This window comes from Phasianus colchicus, chromosome 1 (assembly GCF_987193195.1).
Source record: "Phasianus colchicus chromosome 1, bPhaCol1.hap1.1, whole genome shotgun sequence".
In the NCBI taxonomy this organism is placed as follows: Eukaryota; Metazoa; Chordata; class Aves; order Galliformes; family Phasianidae; genus Phasianus; species Phasianus colchicus.
This window is the reverse complement of record NC_143436.1, coordinates 74,113,204-74,129,486: the sequence shown is the minus strand read 5'-3', so window position 1 is coordinate 74,129,486 and position 16,283 is coordinate 74,113,204. Positions and strand designations below refer to the sequence as shown.

Sequence of the window (16,283 nt, the reverse complement as noted above, 5' to 3'; positions counted from 1 at the left end):
GATACACTCTAAGTAAAAATAAATCCTTGCTTACTTTCTTAATTTAACAACAAAATCCTATGATCTTTTATTTTCACAATTCTGCCCATACAATACATACGCAGCTCTGGAAGTAATACATCCTATTTACATCCATGGAAACTACAACAGATACAATGAGCATAATAATACTATTTGATGGAGCAAATTCTCAGCTACAAAACACTGTTTTTCAGTATAGTCACAAACATTAGCCATGCATTTTTGTCAGCGATGAACAAGAATCTGCACACTGCGCTTCTAAAAATCTGCATGGCTGTCCAGAATCTGTTGTGGCTTGTCTTTCATGTCACTGTCACCACCGCTGAAAACCACCACCCTCCTCTTCATTGTACTAGCATCCACTGTTTGGTCTGCATAAGCATTCAGCAAGCATCAATGAATGTCAGTGGGTTTTTTTCCTGCAGGGAGTAATTCAGTGATGCACTCTTGCTTTATAGATACTTCCACATCAGATGCCATTTTGTCAGACTGCCTTCAGTTGCCATCTGTCACATGGCAACAAAACATAAGGAAATATTGGTGGGAAGATTCCATACCACCAACATCTGTCTCTGATGTTTGCTGGCTAACATAAATATTCCAAAAGAAATGCCCCCAATTTTGTTATGTCAGCACAAGCAATTACAACCATTAAGTATTTCATGAAAGAAAAAGACCTACTAGAATAACATTTTCTTTGAAATCATTTAATGACTATATGTTGACAGTACTATTCTGAAACTTCTGACATAGAGGCCTTTCTGCTCGAGTCCGTGCAATCAAAAAGTATATGCAATTGCATTAGAAAAAATAGTTCACTCTAATATATCTGGTGAACTGTAGAGATTACCTGAGGAAGGCTCAGATTCTCAAAATCATCGCTGAAAGAATTGCATTCATACATATATACAGAACAAGTAAATATAATTGGCCTAGAGGCATTCTAAATGATAAATCTATTCCTTGAATCCGGTATGCCATGTTCCACCTTCTTTACCTTCCCAATTTACGATTCAGGTTAAGAAAGACACAAACCTTTATCTATGAAAACGAAAGAAGAAAGACTACATAAAAGAAGATCACCAGGGTGTTAAGCAAAGCAAGAATGTATTTAGACACATGGAGAAGAAAAAAACAAACAAAAAAGGAAAACTGGATGAAAATGCTAGAGAACAGTATTTCAAAAATTAAAAGGAGAGAACAGTTTAGGTAACCAAGACCAACAAAAACAGACTTGGAAACAGCAGTATTTTTAACTCTTCTCCATAATCTTAAATGTGACTTTTTATGCTTCCTTTATGTAACATAAATTATCTGTGAAATCCACTAGAAGATTCTATTTAACTTTTTCCCGCCCTTCCAAATGTCTGTTCACAAAGAAAAGGCAGTTTCCTAAAGCCATTACCTCCTCTATTAGTTGAAGTGACAGAGATGAAGACAGAGAACACTACCTTTTGAATTGCTAAAAAAAAAAAAAAAAAAAAAAACAACACACCACAACAATAAGGTCTCAGTTTTATGCTGTCACTTGATACCCTGACTTTCAGCTGAAATCTGTTTCCAATAGATGGAACATCAACTAAAGTAACATACCAGATAATTCTGACTGAGCAGACAAGATGTTTCTGTGATTAAAACTGCTAGCACAAATAGAAAAACCTAGCGCAACACTGATTCCCAAGTTGTTACCATTCATACTTTGGCTATGATTATTAGAACACAGCCATTGTTCAAACAAATAATTTACCACAGAAGCAAAAAACATGAGACTGGGACACATAAGACAACTTTTCAAATAATTTTTTTTGTGAAACTTCTTTTATAATCAAGTTGAGCTTTCAGTGACTTTCAATAATAAAAGTTTAATATTTTGAGGAGAAAGAAAAAAGAAACAAAAAATAAATTAAAAAAAATCTCAATTCCTCAACTGTAAAAATAAAGCCTGGAAAACAAGGAGCAACAAATGATAACCACTCTGAACACTATGGTTTGAACTAAACACATGACCCACATGATCTTGCAGAAGACAAGGAATAAAGGCAAGCCTGAGATATCTTTTTTTTCCCCACAAAGCTTTTGCTTTCAGCAGCATGGACTCATCATTCTAGGAAAATCTAATTAATATTTGCTATGTCTGTAATTCAAGATCTCTTAATTCATTTTTTATGTGTGTGTATGTAACAGGTGGTATGAAATTGCATTAGTATTTCAGTTCAGCTTAAAACATCCTTATGAAGATCATCCTTCAATCCTGAACATAATGTTATGCTTATGTTTCTTACATTATTATGCTTATGTTTTGTACTCCTGGACTGTGAGTGTCTTGCTGTGTCTTCTCTCCAAGAAATCCTAAAATGTTTAACATCCCTCTGAGGGATGAAGTAAGCCGAAGAAGGCCTCAGTTACAGCAGGCAAATGCAGCAATGTCAGCTGTGTCGGTCTGCCCATTAATCCAGACTCATAAATTCATGACTGATCGCCTACCCCAAAAGAGTTCTGTGCCTTCCATTCCCTTACATAAAAGGATACTCCCTGCCCCAGCTTTTGGTTCTTAAAGGGCCTACCCTTCATCCATTCCAACATTTCAGTCATTTGAGCTATCTTCATCATTTTGTCTGTGATCCCAATGAGATCATAGTTCTGCGCAGAGCCTTCTAATTGCTCCAGTTTGATCATCACATATTGTGTTTCAGGGCAACAGCTATTTCAGAGAGGCCCCGTTTGTACTGATTTCTCAAAAGATAAATGAGAGCTCTGCTAATAACGCTATTCTACATGCATTTACTTACTTATGTGTGCATACCTGGGGTGATCCCAGTTCAACATCTTTTCTATTTCCATCCACTCAGACCCTTTGCTTGTCACTCTATTCACCATTTCCTCACTCAGTCACTCCTCCCCATCTCCTACTTTGAAATTTCATGAACTTGTTTTGCTTTTATTTTTTTTAGGTTCACATACTACTGTTAATAAACAAGAAAAAGAATTTATGCCATATGAGACAGTTCAGACTACAGTCTGCGTTACAGATTAAAACTAAACTTTCAATTACATCATCTGATAATTCACCTGCATACAGGTGCAAACAGGGTTTTTCTTTCAGAGTATCAAAATTAAGTCTTACAAAAGGAAAGCAGATTAATTCATAACAGTCTACATACATTGCTCTGAAAGTAATGAGTCCTATTTATGTTCATGGAAATTGCAACAGATACAAAGAGCACAGTAACACTATTTGATGGAACAGATTCTCAGCTACAAAGCACTATTTTTCAACACAGTCACCAACATTAGATACACATTTTCATCAAGGATGAGCAAGAGCCTGTACACTGTGTTTATAAAAATCTACATAGCTGTCCAGAATGCGGTTTGTCTTTCACATCGCTGTCATTACAGCTGTAATGCACCATCCACCTCTGAAAACCACCACTCATCACCTCACTGTGCTAACATCCACTGTTTGGCCTCCATAAACATTCAGCAAACGTCAATGAATGCCAGTGGGTGCCATTTTTCTGCATGGAGGAATTTAGTGACACAGCTTCGCTTCATACACACTACCACATCAGACATCATTTCATCAGACTGCTCCTCTGCTGTCATCTGTTGCATGGCAACAAAATGTAATGGAATACTGGTGGGAAGGTTCAATCTCTACTGCCATACCACCAATATCTGCTTCTGACACTGTGAGCCAACATAATAAAATGGGAGGCATTACATTTAGATCAGCCTTCATTCTCAGCCCCTGCAACAAACCCTCTATGCTCAAAATTGAGAGTTTTCTTTGAGTAAAGCAGTTCATTTTTATTTTTTTTTTTAATCCATGACTGACTTAAGGGCCAGTCAACATTTCAATTGGATAAACTATACTTATCTTTCTCACTTGTATTCCTCAGTGAAATGCAATGTACAGCTTCTGAAAATAATTACTCAGAAACATTCTTATGTCACTCTTTCACTCCTGTCCACTATTTTATTGCATATACACACTCATGTTCTAGCATTTACAATGAACAGAGAACAGTAATACATTATTAACAATTTAAACCCTGGGTTTTTTATATATTGTTTTTCAAAATCAATACCTGTAGGAAATGCTGCCCATGGAATAGCAGGAGATGTTGTCTGCTTGTCACCATTTCCACACTCATAGCTCTCTGCTGCCTACGAACACAGAAAAAAAAAATCATACTTTTTATAAAATGCTATATATATAAAAAATGTTTTAAAACTTTTTTTTTTTTTTTACCAAAGTTTTCATATAGTAGACAGGAACGTAAGTTCTAAGTAATTTATCTAATTGCACTGAGCATGCATCTTACTATCAGAAAACAGATGTACAAATATAAATAATCTACAAAGCACGTACAAGTAGTGCGTGTTAGAACCTGAGAAGTAAAAACTCTCAGTCAGCAATATAAAAATGTCTGAGCAATTAAACAACATAAATGTAGGATAATAGACCAGATACACGGTATGTATGGAGGTACGAGGGACATGTTTATTGCTGAACAAATATCAGCTATGTTTAACAAACAGAAATTTAGTTTAAGAAGATTTATGATACTTGAGAATACAATACTTAGGAAGTTAAAGATTAAATAAAATCTATTTATCATCCCCTACTTCAGTACAACTTCAGAATAAAATGTTAGTCTGCATTACTAAAGTACATAACTATTAATTTGACATTTTCATAAGTTAACAAAATTAACAGAAGCACAGGTGTAATATATTTCTTGAAAATAATACTGTCAAAACCACATAAACAGTTAGGTTTCAAAATTAAATCAACATACCTCAAATCCTCCAAAATCATCATCATCCATTTTTCAACAAGTACTACAGTATGGTAGAAATCCTGATTTAAAAACAAAACCAAAATCACCAATTATTTATATCCTGTTTACAACGCAATACACTGCAGGAAAATGAATACACTTCATTAGTCAGTTTCATAAGACAAATGTGTCAATTTTCTGATCAACTAAGAATCAAAAAGAAAAAAAAAATGACTCCTATATTGTAACTCAGTTAAATGACAGATGAATAAACAGTTGGATACAAATTCCTAGCTCATCTACTGTGCTCTTCCTAACCTTATCACCTTTACATTCAGAAAAGAGGATTCAGTCATTCACTGCTCAACTCTAACTCCACAAGCTATCTGAAATCATCCCAATGTACAAGTTCTACAAAAGATCAAGAGTACTATAAAAAAGAAATTAAAAAAAATTCAGAGGTTACAAGGACTAGAGCTGCAAGATTTCTTGTAAGAAGCAAATTTTTATTGATACAAGTAAAAGATTTGAATCTTTTAAAATCTTCAAGAGAAAAGATAAGCACAATATTGAACAGAATAAGACAGTAACAAATGCTTTTTAAGATGGGAAAATAGGAAAAGTTGAAGTTACGTCTATTGCTCTGAAACATAGCAAGCAATTGTCTAGTACCTACAGAAATGATACTGACAGCAACATAATCCAGTTTATCTGAATATTATAAAAAACAATTTCAGATCATTAGATTCTGAAATGAAGAATTTTCTTAATTAATAATGAACATAACTCAATTTAATGATACAGAAATATGCAGTATAATTTACAGCTCTGTGATGAGAACTTAAAATATAAAAACAGCATCTATTCTTAAGCTGCTTTTCCAAATCAGCACTGTAATTAAATCAAATATGTTTCCTGCCTTTCCCATTTATTCTTAGCTGTCAGCACAAACTGCAGTTCAGAAAAATCTTGCAGTGAATTTCTGGAAATCTTTTTGGTACCACAGAGGTCCGTCTCTAGGTTTCATGCAGGGGTTGATTTAGATTTTACAATCTGATCAGCATTTTTGAGTTGTAGCCCTAAATTCTGTGGTATTTTGAAATATTTATAGTTAAGCTGACATTCCTTTTACAAAACTGCAGGATAAGTTAAGTTGCTAGTGAAAGTAACCCAAGATATACATGGCTGTTCATGGAAGGGTATTATAAATAATTAAGTGAAAAAAAATTCACCATGATATGCAAATGAAGGATGATTCAAAAAGACATATAGCTTTTTTTTTTTTTTAATGTCAAAATAGTTGCAAAGTGAATTGACTTTAGTTTATAGGGTGGAGAAACTTTATACTATGAAAGCACATCTTCAGAAACAGAACAGTTCAAAAGGTTTGGAGGACATCTCCAAATTTCTGTCAAACTAGATACCTTCAGTTTATATCCTCTGTTGGAAAACACTACCAGGAAAAGCTTAAATAAACATCTTCCAAACTTTAACATATTATTTCCAAGTTCTTACTGATAAATTTCAATTAAATCAACACTGTTAAAATGTAAGTAGATCTGGTTCAACGGAAAAAGAGCATGATCCAATATTTAGTTTTGATTTTCAGAACTACACATCTTTTTAGGGACTGCAAATGTTTAGTTTGTTCCAGAGGGAGAAGGTGATTGAGTATTTTTCCAGTCAGTATTAATCTTAACTGGTTTGTTATTCGTGCATTCTGTTAACATTCAGAACTTTAATATGCTATTGAAAAATATGAAATCTGCAAACATAAATGACAGCAACTGCAGAATCAAGGCAGCCATGTATAAACGAGAAAGTGAACATACACTACTAAATGGCATTCCAAGACAAGTTGGCAACTATAAAACTTAACCTGATCTTTAATCTGAGGTACTAAAAGGAATCTGAAAATTCTGGATGAATTATTTTTACTATAGAAGGCTGCTATGTTAAATGAGCCCTCCTCTTGATTTAAAAAGAGCTTCATTGTGGAAAAGAATGTAAATTGCTAAATATATAAAATCATAAGAACCCGCAATAATTGCATTCTGTTTAATTTGAATTAAAACATACAATAGTAATAAGTCTTTCAGCATGATTATTGAAACACCTCTAGTTTCATTTAACCCTGTATATAGCCTGATGCACTTTGCAATAGAAATTTCTTATAATATACTTAACACAGTTAATTCAGCTAACAGAAATGTTTCTGTGAAAAGGTGAAACGTCTTTCTTAACTCTTACTTTTGTTGATGCGCTTGGAAAACTCCAAACTAACTGCTGTGGAATAAATTCAGTCTAACAACACGTTCCTGAAATATACCTAATACTTTCAATGTGCTTAGCACCTTAACAAGAACTTTTAAAACTACGTAATAGTAACGTTCTAAACTTATTCAAAGAAACAGCATTCATATAGCAATCAGAGCTAAAATCTTTAGAAAGGCAAATGACTATTTTATCTACACTACGCATGTCATGGCTTCAGGTTCCATAGGCTGTACTAGAAGTTACTTCAAAGTACCACATTCCAAATAGCAGATTTTCTCACCAAAGAGCAAAAGATACTCTCTTTTTCTCAGAACCAGTTGTCAAATCTCAACAGGAGAAAGTACATTCCACATTTAGTACCCTGTTTTATAACACTAACTGGAAGAAATTCAGAGAAATTTTGGAGAGGCACACTGAATTAGAGAAGTAGAGCTGAGGGAAAACAAATAAACAAGAATCTATAAAATACGAAAGATAATATTCAAAGAATAAAACTGATCAATTAATTTATCATCACATCCAGTAAAAACAGATGTCTCTGTAGGAAAAACACATATTAAACATTAGCAAGAATTTCAAAGGCAACAACAAACCACAACAAGAACACTTTCAAAAATTTAGGGATATATGAAACAGAAGTAAGTCACTTTTCACACACACACACAGTTATTGAATCCATCATATTTACATTACATTTTACATATAGCATTCATAATTTCGAGATCGTGATCAGACTTATCTTAACATTACCTTGCTTCACAAATTTTAGCAGGCATTTCTTGGCTGTTTGGCCTAGCATGATTTTGAATCATGCCACATATCATCTAAATGGGAAACAGGAAAAAAAAAAAATCCCAAAGAAATCCAAGAAAGACATGGAAATACCTTTGATACAACTGCTAATCCACTGATTTTCAAGTCTTCAGAGATTCCATATAAATTCTAGGCTAAAAGATGGTCAACCAGTGTATGGGAACTGCTAAGTCACGCCCTGAACCTCTGATTAATCACCTGAGGCAAGCAATGAGTCTGCCGGGGGAGCACAGGTGAAAGCAATTCACCTGTGCTGCAGGAAAGGGTGGAGCCTGGCTCCACCTCTCCTAGACCCATTTAAGAGCTGACTACCAGTGGGGAAGGATCTCTCTTCTGAAGATCCATTCCACTGGAGTTTACTGAGTAAGGCTGCAATACAGGTAAGCATCCTATCTATTCTCTTTATCTTGCTTTGCCTAATTTTCTTGTTTATTTCATTATTAGAACATCTTAATATTATTGATTATACAATATTCCTTTCTACAATTTTCCTCAATTATACACTATCTTAATATTCTTTGATTATACAACCAGCTAGGAAGGATCCCTTGTTACACATTTAAATGCACCTCTGCTTTTGAACAAAAAGCTTTCTGGTCTGTAAAAAAGAAACACAGGCCTGTTCACATATTTTGTTTAATGAAGACAAAAAAAAAAATCAGAATGTAACCGCAAATTTGGCAAGTATATGAGTAAGCAATGTATAGACTAAGTACTAATGAATTTGGACAAAAGACATTTCAGAAATTCAGCAGTTGATGATTACGCTTTAGATAAAGTCTTAATACAAGAATTATTACTACGAGCTACTGTCTGTCCAAATGTATATTTCTTCTTGCATAAAACGTTTCTTTCCCTAGGGACTGGGAACAATATCTCATAAAATCATAGAACCACTTGAGTTGAAAGAAAACAAGGGGGGCATCTACAGCTAGATCAAGTTGCTCTGAGTCCCCTACAATCTAATCTTGAACATCCCCAAGGAGAGGCCATCCATCACCTCTCTGGGCAACCTGTTCTAGTGCTTCAATATCCTTATAGGATCTTCTTTCTTATATCCAAACCGAATCTGCCCTTGTGTTATCACAACAGGCCCCGCTAAAGAGTCTATCCCCCTAATTCTTCTGTCTCGCTTTAGATACTAAAAAGCCTCTATTAGCTTTCCCCAGAGCCTTCTCTTCTCCAAGTGAACAGTCCCAGCTCTATCAGCTGATAAGGAAGGTATTCCATCCCTTGGATCACTTCTGTGGCCCTCCTCTGGATGTGCTCCAACAGGTCCATGTCTCTCCTGTACTGGGTACTCCACATCTGGGTACAGTAATTGGCTGACAACACTTCTTTTGATGCAGCCCAGAATATGGTTGGCATTCTGGGCTGCAAGGGCACATTGCTGGCTCATGTCTGGCTTACCATCCACCAGTATCCCCAGGTCCTTTTTGTCAAGGCTGTGCTCTATCATTTCTTCTAGTTTGTACAGATGGTGGAAGTTGCAGCAATCCAGGTACAAGACTTTGCACTTGGTTTTTTTTAAAAACTCATGAAGCTCCCCTGAGCCCACTGGTCAAGTCTGTCTGGATGGCATCCCATCCCCTAGGCATGTTGACTGCACCACACAGCTTGATGTCATCTGCAAAACTCCTGAAGATGCACTCAATCCCACTGTTGACACCACTGATGAAGATGTTAAAGAGCACTGGTCTCAGTAGTGACCCGATGGACACCACTCACCACTGATCTCCATCCAGACACTGAGCCACTGGCCACCATTCTGAGTATGATCTCATAACAAGTTCCTCATCCAATGAACAGTTCACCCATCAAATCCACATCTTACCAATTTGAAAAGGATGTTGTAGGGTACCATGTTAAAGGCCTTTATTTAAGTCCAGAGAGAAGACATCAGTGGCTCTTCCCTTGCACAGTGATACTGTTATACCATCATAAGCAGTCACTTGGTTGGTTAGGAAAGACTTGCATTTGATGAAGCCATACAGCTTGCCCCTTATCACCTCCCTGTCTTCCAAGTGTCTTAACACAGCTTCCAGGAAGATATGCTCCATGACCTTCCCTGGCACTGTGGTTGAGGCTTACAGATTGGTAGTTCCCTGGGTCATTCTTTCTACCCTTCTTAAAAATGAGTGTGACATTGCCTTTTCCCCAGTCACCAGGGACTTCACCTGACTGCTGCAACTATCACTGTGAGTGGCCTGGCAACTACATCAGCCAATTCCCTCAGAACTCTGGGATGCATCTCATCAGAATCCATAGATTTATGGATGTTTAAAGTACCTTAACAGGTTGCAAACTTGGTCTTTGCTCTCAACAGGAGAGACATCACTCCCAGAGTTCCCGCCTTTTGAATGATTCACTCAGGGAATGTATGAAGATCAGCTGCCAGTGAAGACTTAAGGCAAAAAAAGGTTTTGTGGCATCAGAATAGGAAAGATTACGTTAAGTGCTGACAACACACAGAAGGATAAAAAAAAAAGACAATAAACCAAACCAGAAAACAAACCTGAAACACCAGTCTCACCATGACTAAATGTGATCTCTTAAAATGTGCCTGTTACTGGAATCAAGCAACTGCAAAATTAGATAATAAGGTCACAATCCTTTGAAAAGAAAACTTTTCAAGGATTACAGAGATGTAAGCCACTGCATTTTCATTAAATATTGGATTTTATTATCAAGTTTGTATACAGCAAATCATACAATAATTCAGACTAGAAGAGATCTCAGCAGGTCATCTAGTCCAACCGCTTGCAAAAAGCAGGGTCAACAATGATAAGTTTTCTCAGGACATTCCCTATGACTGCTAACAATGCAAGTTTTGGAATTTGAAGGATCTGTAACACAAGTCTTATGAGGAGTAGCTGAGGGAACTGGGACTGGAGGAGGCTCAGAGGAGACGTTATTGCTCCCTACAACTATCTGAAAGGAGGATGCAGCAAAGCAGGAATTAGCCTCTTTTCCCAGATAACTAGCAATAGAATGAGTAATGGCTTTAAGTTGTGCCAGGGGAGTTTCAGGTGGGATATTAGGAAATGCTCCCTCTCAGAGTGCTAAGGTATTGGAATAGTCTGCCTGGGGGGCACTGTCCCTGGAGGCATTTAAGAAAAGAAAGAAAAGGGTAGATGTGGCACTGAGTGACATGGTTAAGTAGGTATGGTGGTAATGGATTGATGGCTGGTCTAGATAATCTTAGTGGTCTTTTCCAACTTTAATGGTTCTATGATTCTATGAAATACAGACATGTACTTACCTGAGATGCTCACAGGCTTTCTATACGAAACACAGCCACCAACACTCAATCATCAGCTTAACACTCATCATGAGAACTTTGTGAAATACACTTATCTAATAGACAGACCAAAGTCATGTTTTTATACACAGGAAGATGCGTAGACTTTCACAAAGAATAATATAAAAAAGTAAGATGGGAGAAAAAGCCCCCTCTTTCCCAGTCCAGCTGTTCAGAGAAGGAATGTTGTAATCCCTCCATAAATCCTGGTATTCTTCAAATCCAGAAATCAAGATTAGTAGAGATTCAAATGTTGAATTTAAGAATTCTTCATTTGTCTAACTCTGATAACAATTCAAATAAATCAAGTCCTGATCTTTAAGTCAAATATAAGTTTGCTTTGATAACAGAAACAACTAATTTTGCCAGATACATTCTACAAGCCACCACTGACTGGACCATAATTTTGAGAAAGCAGTACACTTAGTTGCATAATTTTGTACACTTCGAAGGATCAACTTGGAAAGCATGCGGCTTTTAGTGTTGCTTTTTTTAAGCTTCCAATTCTGAAATTTGCCTTACAGCAATGTTGTTTGTAATGAAAAGCTTTTGCAAACTTTAAAAACACCTAACCAGATAAAATAATGATTTGGAAAAATTCCTACAAAGACAAAATGTACATTCTGCATTAGAATTTCACTATTTACCATTTGTTTCTGGGAAGTAAAGTATGTATCTGACCAGAGGCAAACTTCAACAAGACCATGAGGAATTACAATTTGGGAAATTTTATTGCATTCCTAATACAGTAAATGCAGCGTTTAAGGAATGAGAATCTTTATCAAAAATTACACTGGACTTCCATGAGAAATTAACAGTTCATAACTAAAGCATAACTAATAAATTAGTAATAGTGATAGGAAATTAGGATGACTATTTCCTCTGATATTCTCAAAATTCTTCTATTAGGAAATATGGTACTTCAATTTCAGTACTCATTAATCAATCTTGGATAAGATAGAGCGTTTTTTTTAATGAGATCTATAGACTCCTGGCTAGAAGAAGAGATGAACATTAGGATGATATTTTAAGAAGAAATACAATTTTTTGTAATTTTAGAGAACAAAGTGTCCAAAGAAACCTAGAAATTCAATTAAGTTTTCTACTGTTAAGAAGGCAGGGGTCTTACTGTTCTCAGATAAAACCAGCACATTAAGGAATGTGACAGTAACAGGCAAACATTAATCTGCATAAAATAACATATGCGAAGTATTTTTAATCTATTCTAAGAGCAAATTTAAGATTCATAACAAACAGCCAATAACAAAAAAACATTGTACCTTCTAGGTCTTTTACTCAGGAGTCAAGCCCCGAACAAAAGGTGCAGAGCCTGTAAGAAACAGGAGCCTTCATTATATTTGTGATTATTTCATATCTAGCTTTATAACTCATTTTGAAATAACACTACTTTCATATAACTCAGTGCAGTATGTAATAAAATAGAAGATGCAGAAGTTGCATTTACATCAGTTTCATGTAATGAGAACATCTTGTGCAATCTTGAGAACTTCTATAACTGCCTTTCCCAATTTTATTTTAAGAAACATTTTCAGAACAATAAAGCACAGCATAGGATTAAACACTAAAATATACACCTTCATAAGCATAATAAGGGTGGACAAAAATCTCAGTAATTATATACAATCATGAGCTGAACAAAAGTTACTCTTTCCTTGGATATAGTTCTTATCAAAGAAATTAAAACTGCTATTCATGAATCATATTCTCAGTTGTGTGGCATCACTCTGAGTACTATCTGCACTTCTGGTCCCCACAATACAAAAAAGAACGTTGATGTTCTTGAAAGCACCCAGAAGAGGGCATCAAAGCTGGTAACAGGACTGGAAGGCATGCCCTGTGAGGAGAGGCTGAGGATACTTGGGCTGTTCAGCCTGGAGAAGCTGAAAGATCATCTTGCTGCAGCTTCCCTGACTGGAGAAAGCAGAGAGAGGTTCCCAGGAGCAGAGCCTGGTACTGATGGCCACATGTGTGGGAACAGCACAGAACTGTTCCAGGAGAGACTCAGACCAGGCATTAGGAAAAATGTCTTTACTATGAAGGTGGTAAACTATTGGAATAGGCTGTCCTAGTGAAGTGTTGATGTACCATGCTGCTTAGCTTTCAGGAGACATTTAGATAATGCCCTCATTAATATGCTTTAACTTTTGGTTAGCCATGAAGTGGTCAGGAAACTGGATTTTTCTTTGGAGGTCTTTCTAAAACCAATTGGGAGCAAAAGGAAATTACTAGCGGGGGGAAACAACTTTTCCTTGATGCCCAACTTTGTATGTAAAACTACCTGAAAAGCTACTGTAAATGTAGAAGTACCACATATGTGATGTGCATTTAAGTACAGGAAAGACCAAATATACATTGGAACAAAGGCATTTTCTCCTGGATCAGTACGAAGGTGTCAACTCTAGGCCAGTGTCCAAAATATTATTCTATTTGTGATTCAGAAATAGTTGCTAAGCTTTACTTCAGAGTATTTCCTGAGTTAGAGATCTACCACACAAATGTACCATTTTTGACTCTATACTAAACCACAGTCCATGGACCACATGGGAATTCCTTGCCCAATCTTAAGTACTCAGGATTATATCATACCACAGTGATGCTTCAAATTAAGAGGTTGAATGGAGAGAAGGTCTGTATAGTTTAGCTTCTAAATGCTTTGGTCACTGAGATCTACCCATAGTCAGGAAAAAAAAAACAAAACAAAAAAAACCACCACACAACTCGCTAACAAGACAAGGACAGACTTAACTCCAGAGGGTTACCTCCTGACAAAAGCAATTTTAGTGACATATTTACTTAGTCACTGAGGATTTTACCTGCTGTGAGTCTTGGTCAGCTATTCCCAACTTTAAGAACTTAGTTCTTAAAGAACTTTTAAAAACCAACAAGCAAAAAAAAAAAAACCCTTTTTCACTGCAGATACCTGGATACAAATGAAGACCATTTTAACTCCAGAGCAAGGATTGTACTGCTATTCACCTCCACAAATAATGGAATATTCAGTATTCTTTCTCAGAATACTGAATTCTAACAATTTAAGATGTTATAGAAAGGCCTTCAAAGGCTTCCAATCTTCACCACAGTTTCTTTTGACCAGACCACAAACTTTTGTGGTCATCATAAAATAATCAACCACTTGAATAATTTTAAAAACTATTTAATGTCCCCCTTTAGCCTTCTGCACCACAAACATCTTTTAATTCAAAAGTCACAGAATTTATAAGACATACACAAACTCCTGTGGTAAGTTCAGTAAAGCAGATATAATGAAAATATGTTGTGTTTTCTGAAAGAAAGAAACAATAACACCAATGAGACAGACATTGTTAGAATTAAAGAGCATTTCTGTTTTTCACAGCCAGGCATATACTTGTAATTGCTTCAGATGACTGACAATTGTGAATCCTGGAAATATGTCTGTATTCAATAAATAGCTAAGAAAAGCTTGACCTGTCTACCATTAACTAGGTAACACAGATCAGTCAGTAATCACCCTGTAAACGCTTGTGCAAAAGTGACCGCACTAGGTTCTAATGACTAACACTCAAACCATACTAGTGACCATAAAATTTCAAATTTCTCTTAGAAGACAGAGCTAGACTGGTATCAGACTTACACAGGAACAGGACAAGATGCACAGGAGAAATGCCAGAATAATGAAAATTCTGACCCACTATTGAAATGGGGTAGCCCATAAACAGTGTTGGCTCTTCATTCCAGGATATACTCAGAATCGAACTAGTCTCTGAACAACCTACTCTTTATCCTCCTTTAAGCAAAGTTTTGGACTAGAAAACCTCTACTTCCCTCCCATACATAATCTAAGACCCAATACTTTCAGAGTATTAAGAACAGTACAGCTAGGAAATGTATTGAATCACAGAAGCAAAGGCTGTAAAAAATAAAAATTAAAATTAGAAAAGAGATCATTCTCCAATTAAATTATACTATGAACAACCAATATCTGTTCAAGAGCATTTTAGAATTGGGTTTGTTAATGACAAGTGAACAAACTTCCACAGAAGAATGGAAGGGAAAGTATATCTAGAAGTCTCCACAGACACAGAGGGGGACAAAGACAGCAAAATCCTAGTGAAATATTTTTATCATGACTTCATAAAGCAGTCTCAATTAAATCTCTTAAAGCAAAGATATTTCCTGAGGAAGGATGAGGTGATGTTAGCATGAAAAAAGGTTTTACAAGAAGAATTGCATGGGGGGATATTTATTCTCTGGAGGTAACAGAAAACTTGGTTTATTGATTAATTTGCTCAAAATCCTTCAATTTGAACTGTAATTAGTTCAAAACTCTCAAAAAAGTTCATTAAGTTGCACAATTCAACCGTGAATAAGTTAAGACATCTACAAATAGCATTTTTTTTTTTTAAAGTTCACATTTCATAACAAATGAAAGGGTTTTTTTCAGCAATCTCTATCTATGTTTTACTCTTGGTCTTCACAGATACAGTGCTTTGTTATTTTATGTTTCTCCTAAAAGAAGAGCTGCACTTCAAAACCAGACAGTAAAGAGTTCATGCAATTGGACACTTCAACTGTATGTTTACTTTTTGTAAATTGCTTATTCGGGCAACACAATCTTTTTACTTGGAAGTAAATAAACAACTGGTACAAAACCATTCACTGTTAAGGATTTTGGAATGCTAGGACACACAGGTTCTTCAATAACCTAAGATAAACCTAAGAAGTTGAGGCTTTGAAAGTAGAATAGAATGGTCATATTTCAAAGGCATTTCTACTTAAGTTATTAAGTTTCAACAACTTAATTGAAATAGGTAAGCTTCTCTATTGTTTTAACATCCAGCCTACCTGAATACCATCAAATATTTTTACTAGCAGAAAATGTATTTTAAAAGAACTTAAACAGAGGAGTCTGTATGATGAAGTGAGAAGCTTTCCAAGCATAAAAACTATAAAGTATTAACACAAGAGAACTTTGTCACTGATTTAAATATCTAAAAATAGAGTTTTTCACACAGTCTTAGTATCAGAGCATTACAGAAAAAGTTTATTATGCCAACATCTCAAACTAAAACATAGTCTATGAA

The 16,283-nt window shown here is 35.6% G+C and overlaps 1 protein-coding gene across 13 annotated transcripts in view; it reads right to left on the bottom strand.

Moving 5' to 3' along the window:
• CCDC91 (coiled-coil domain containing 91) overlaps positions 1–16,283 on the bottom strand; it is a 218,620-nt gene that overhangs the window by 187,761 nt on the left and 14,576 nt on the right. For 8 of the 13 annotated variants that reach the window (XM_090147900.1, XM_090147893.1, XM_031606239.2 and 5 more), the window contains 3 exons: positions 12,480–12,529; positions 4,827–4,888; positions 4,113–4,191 (listed from right to left, as the gene is read on the bottom strand). In XM_090147900.1, coding sequence (XP_090004026.1) covers positions 4,113–4,191; positions 4,827–4,856 — 109 coding nt within the window. In that variant the 5' untranslated portion in view covers positions 4,857–4,888; positions 12,480–12,529. The other 5 variants (XM_090147870.1, XM_090147865.1, XM_090147884.1 and 2 more) reach the window with 4 other exon arrangements.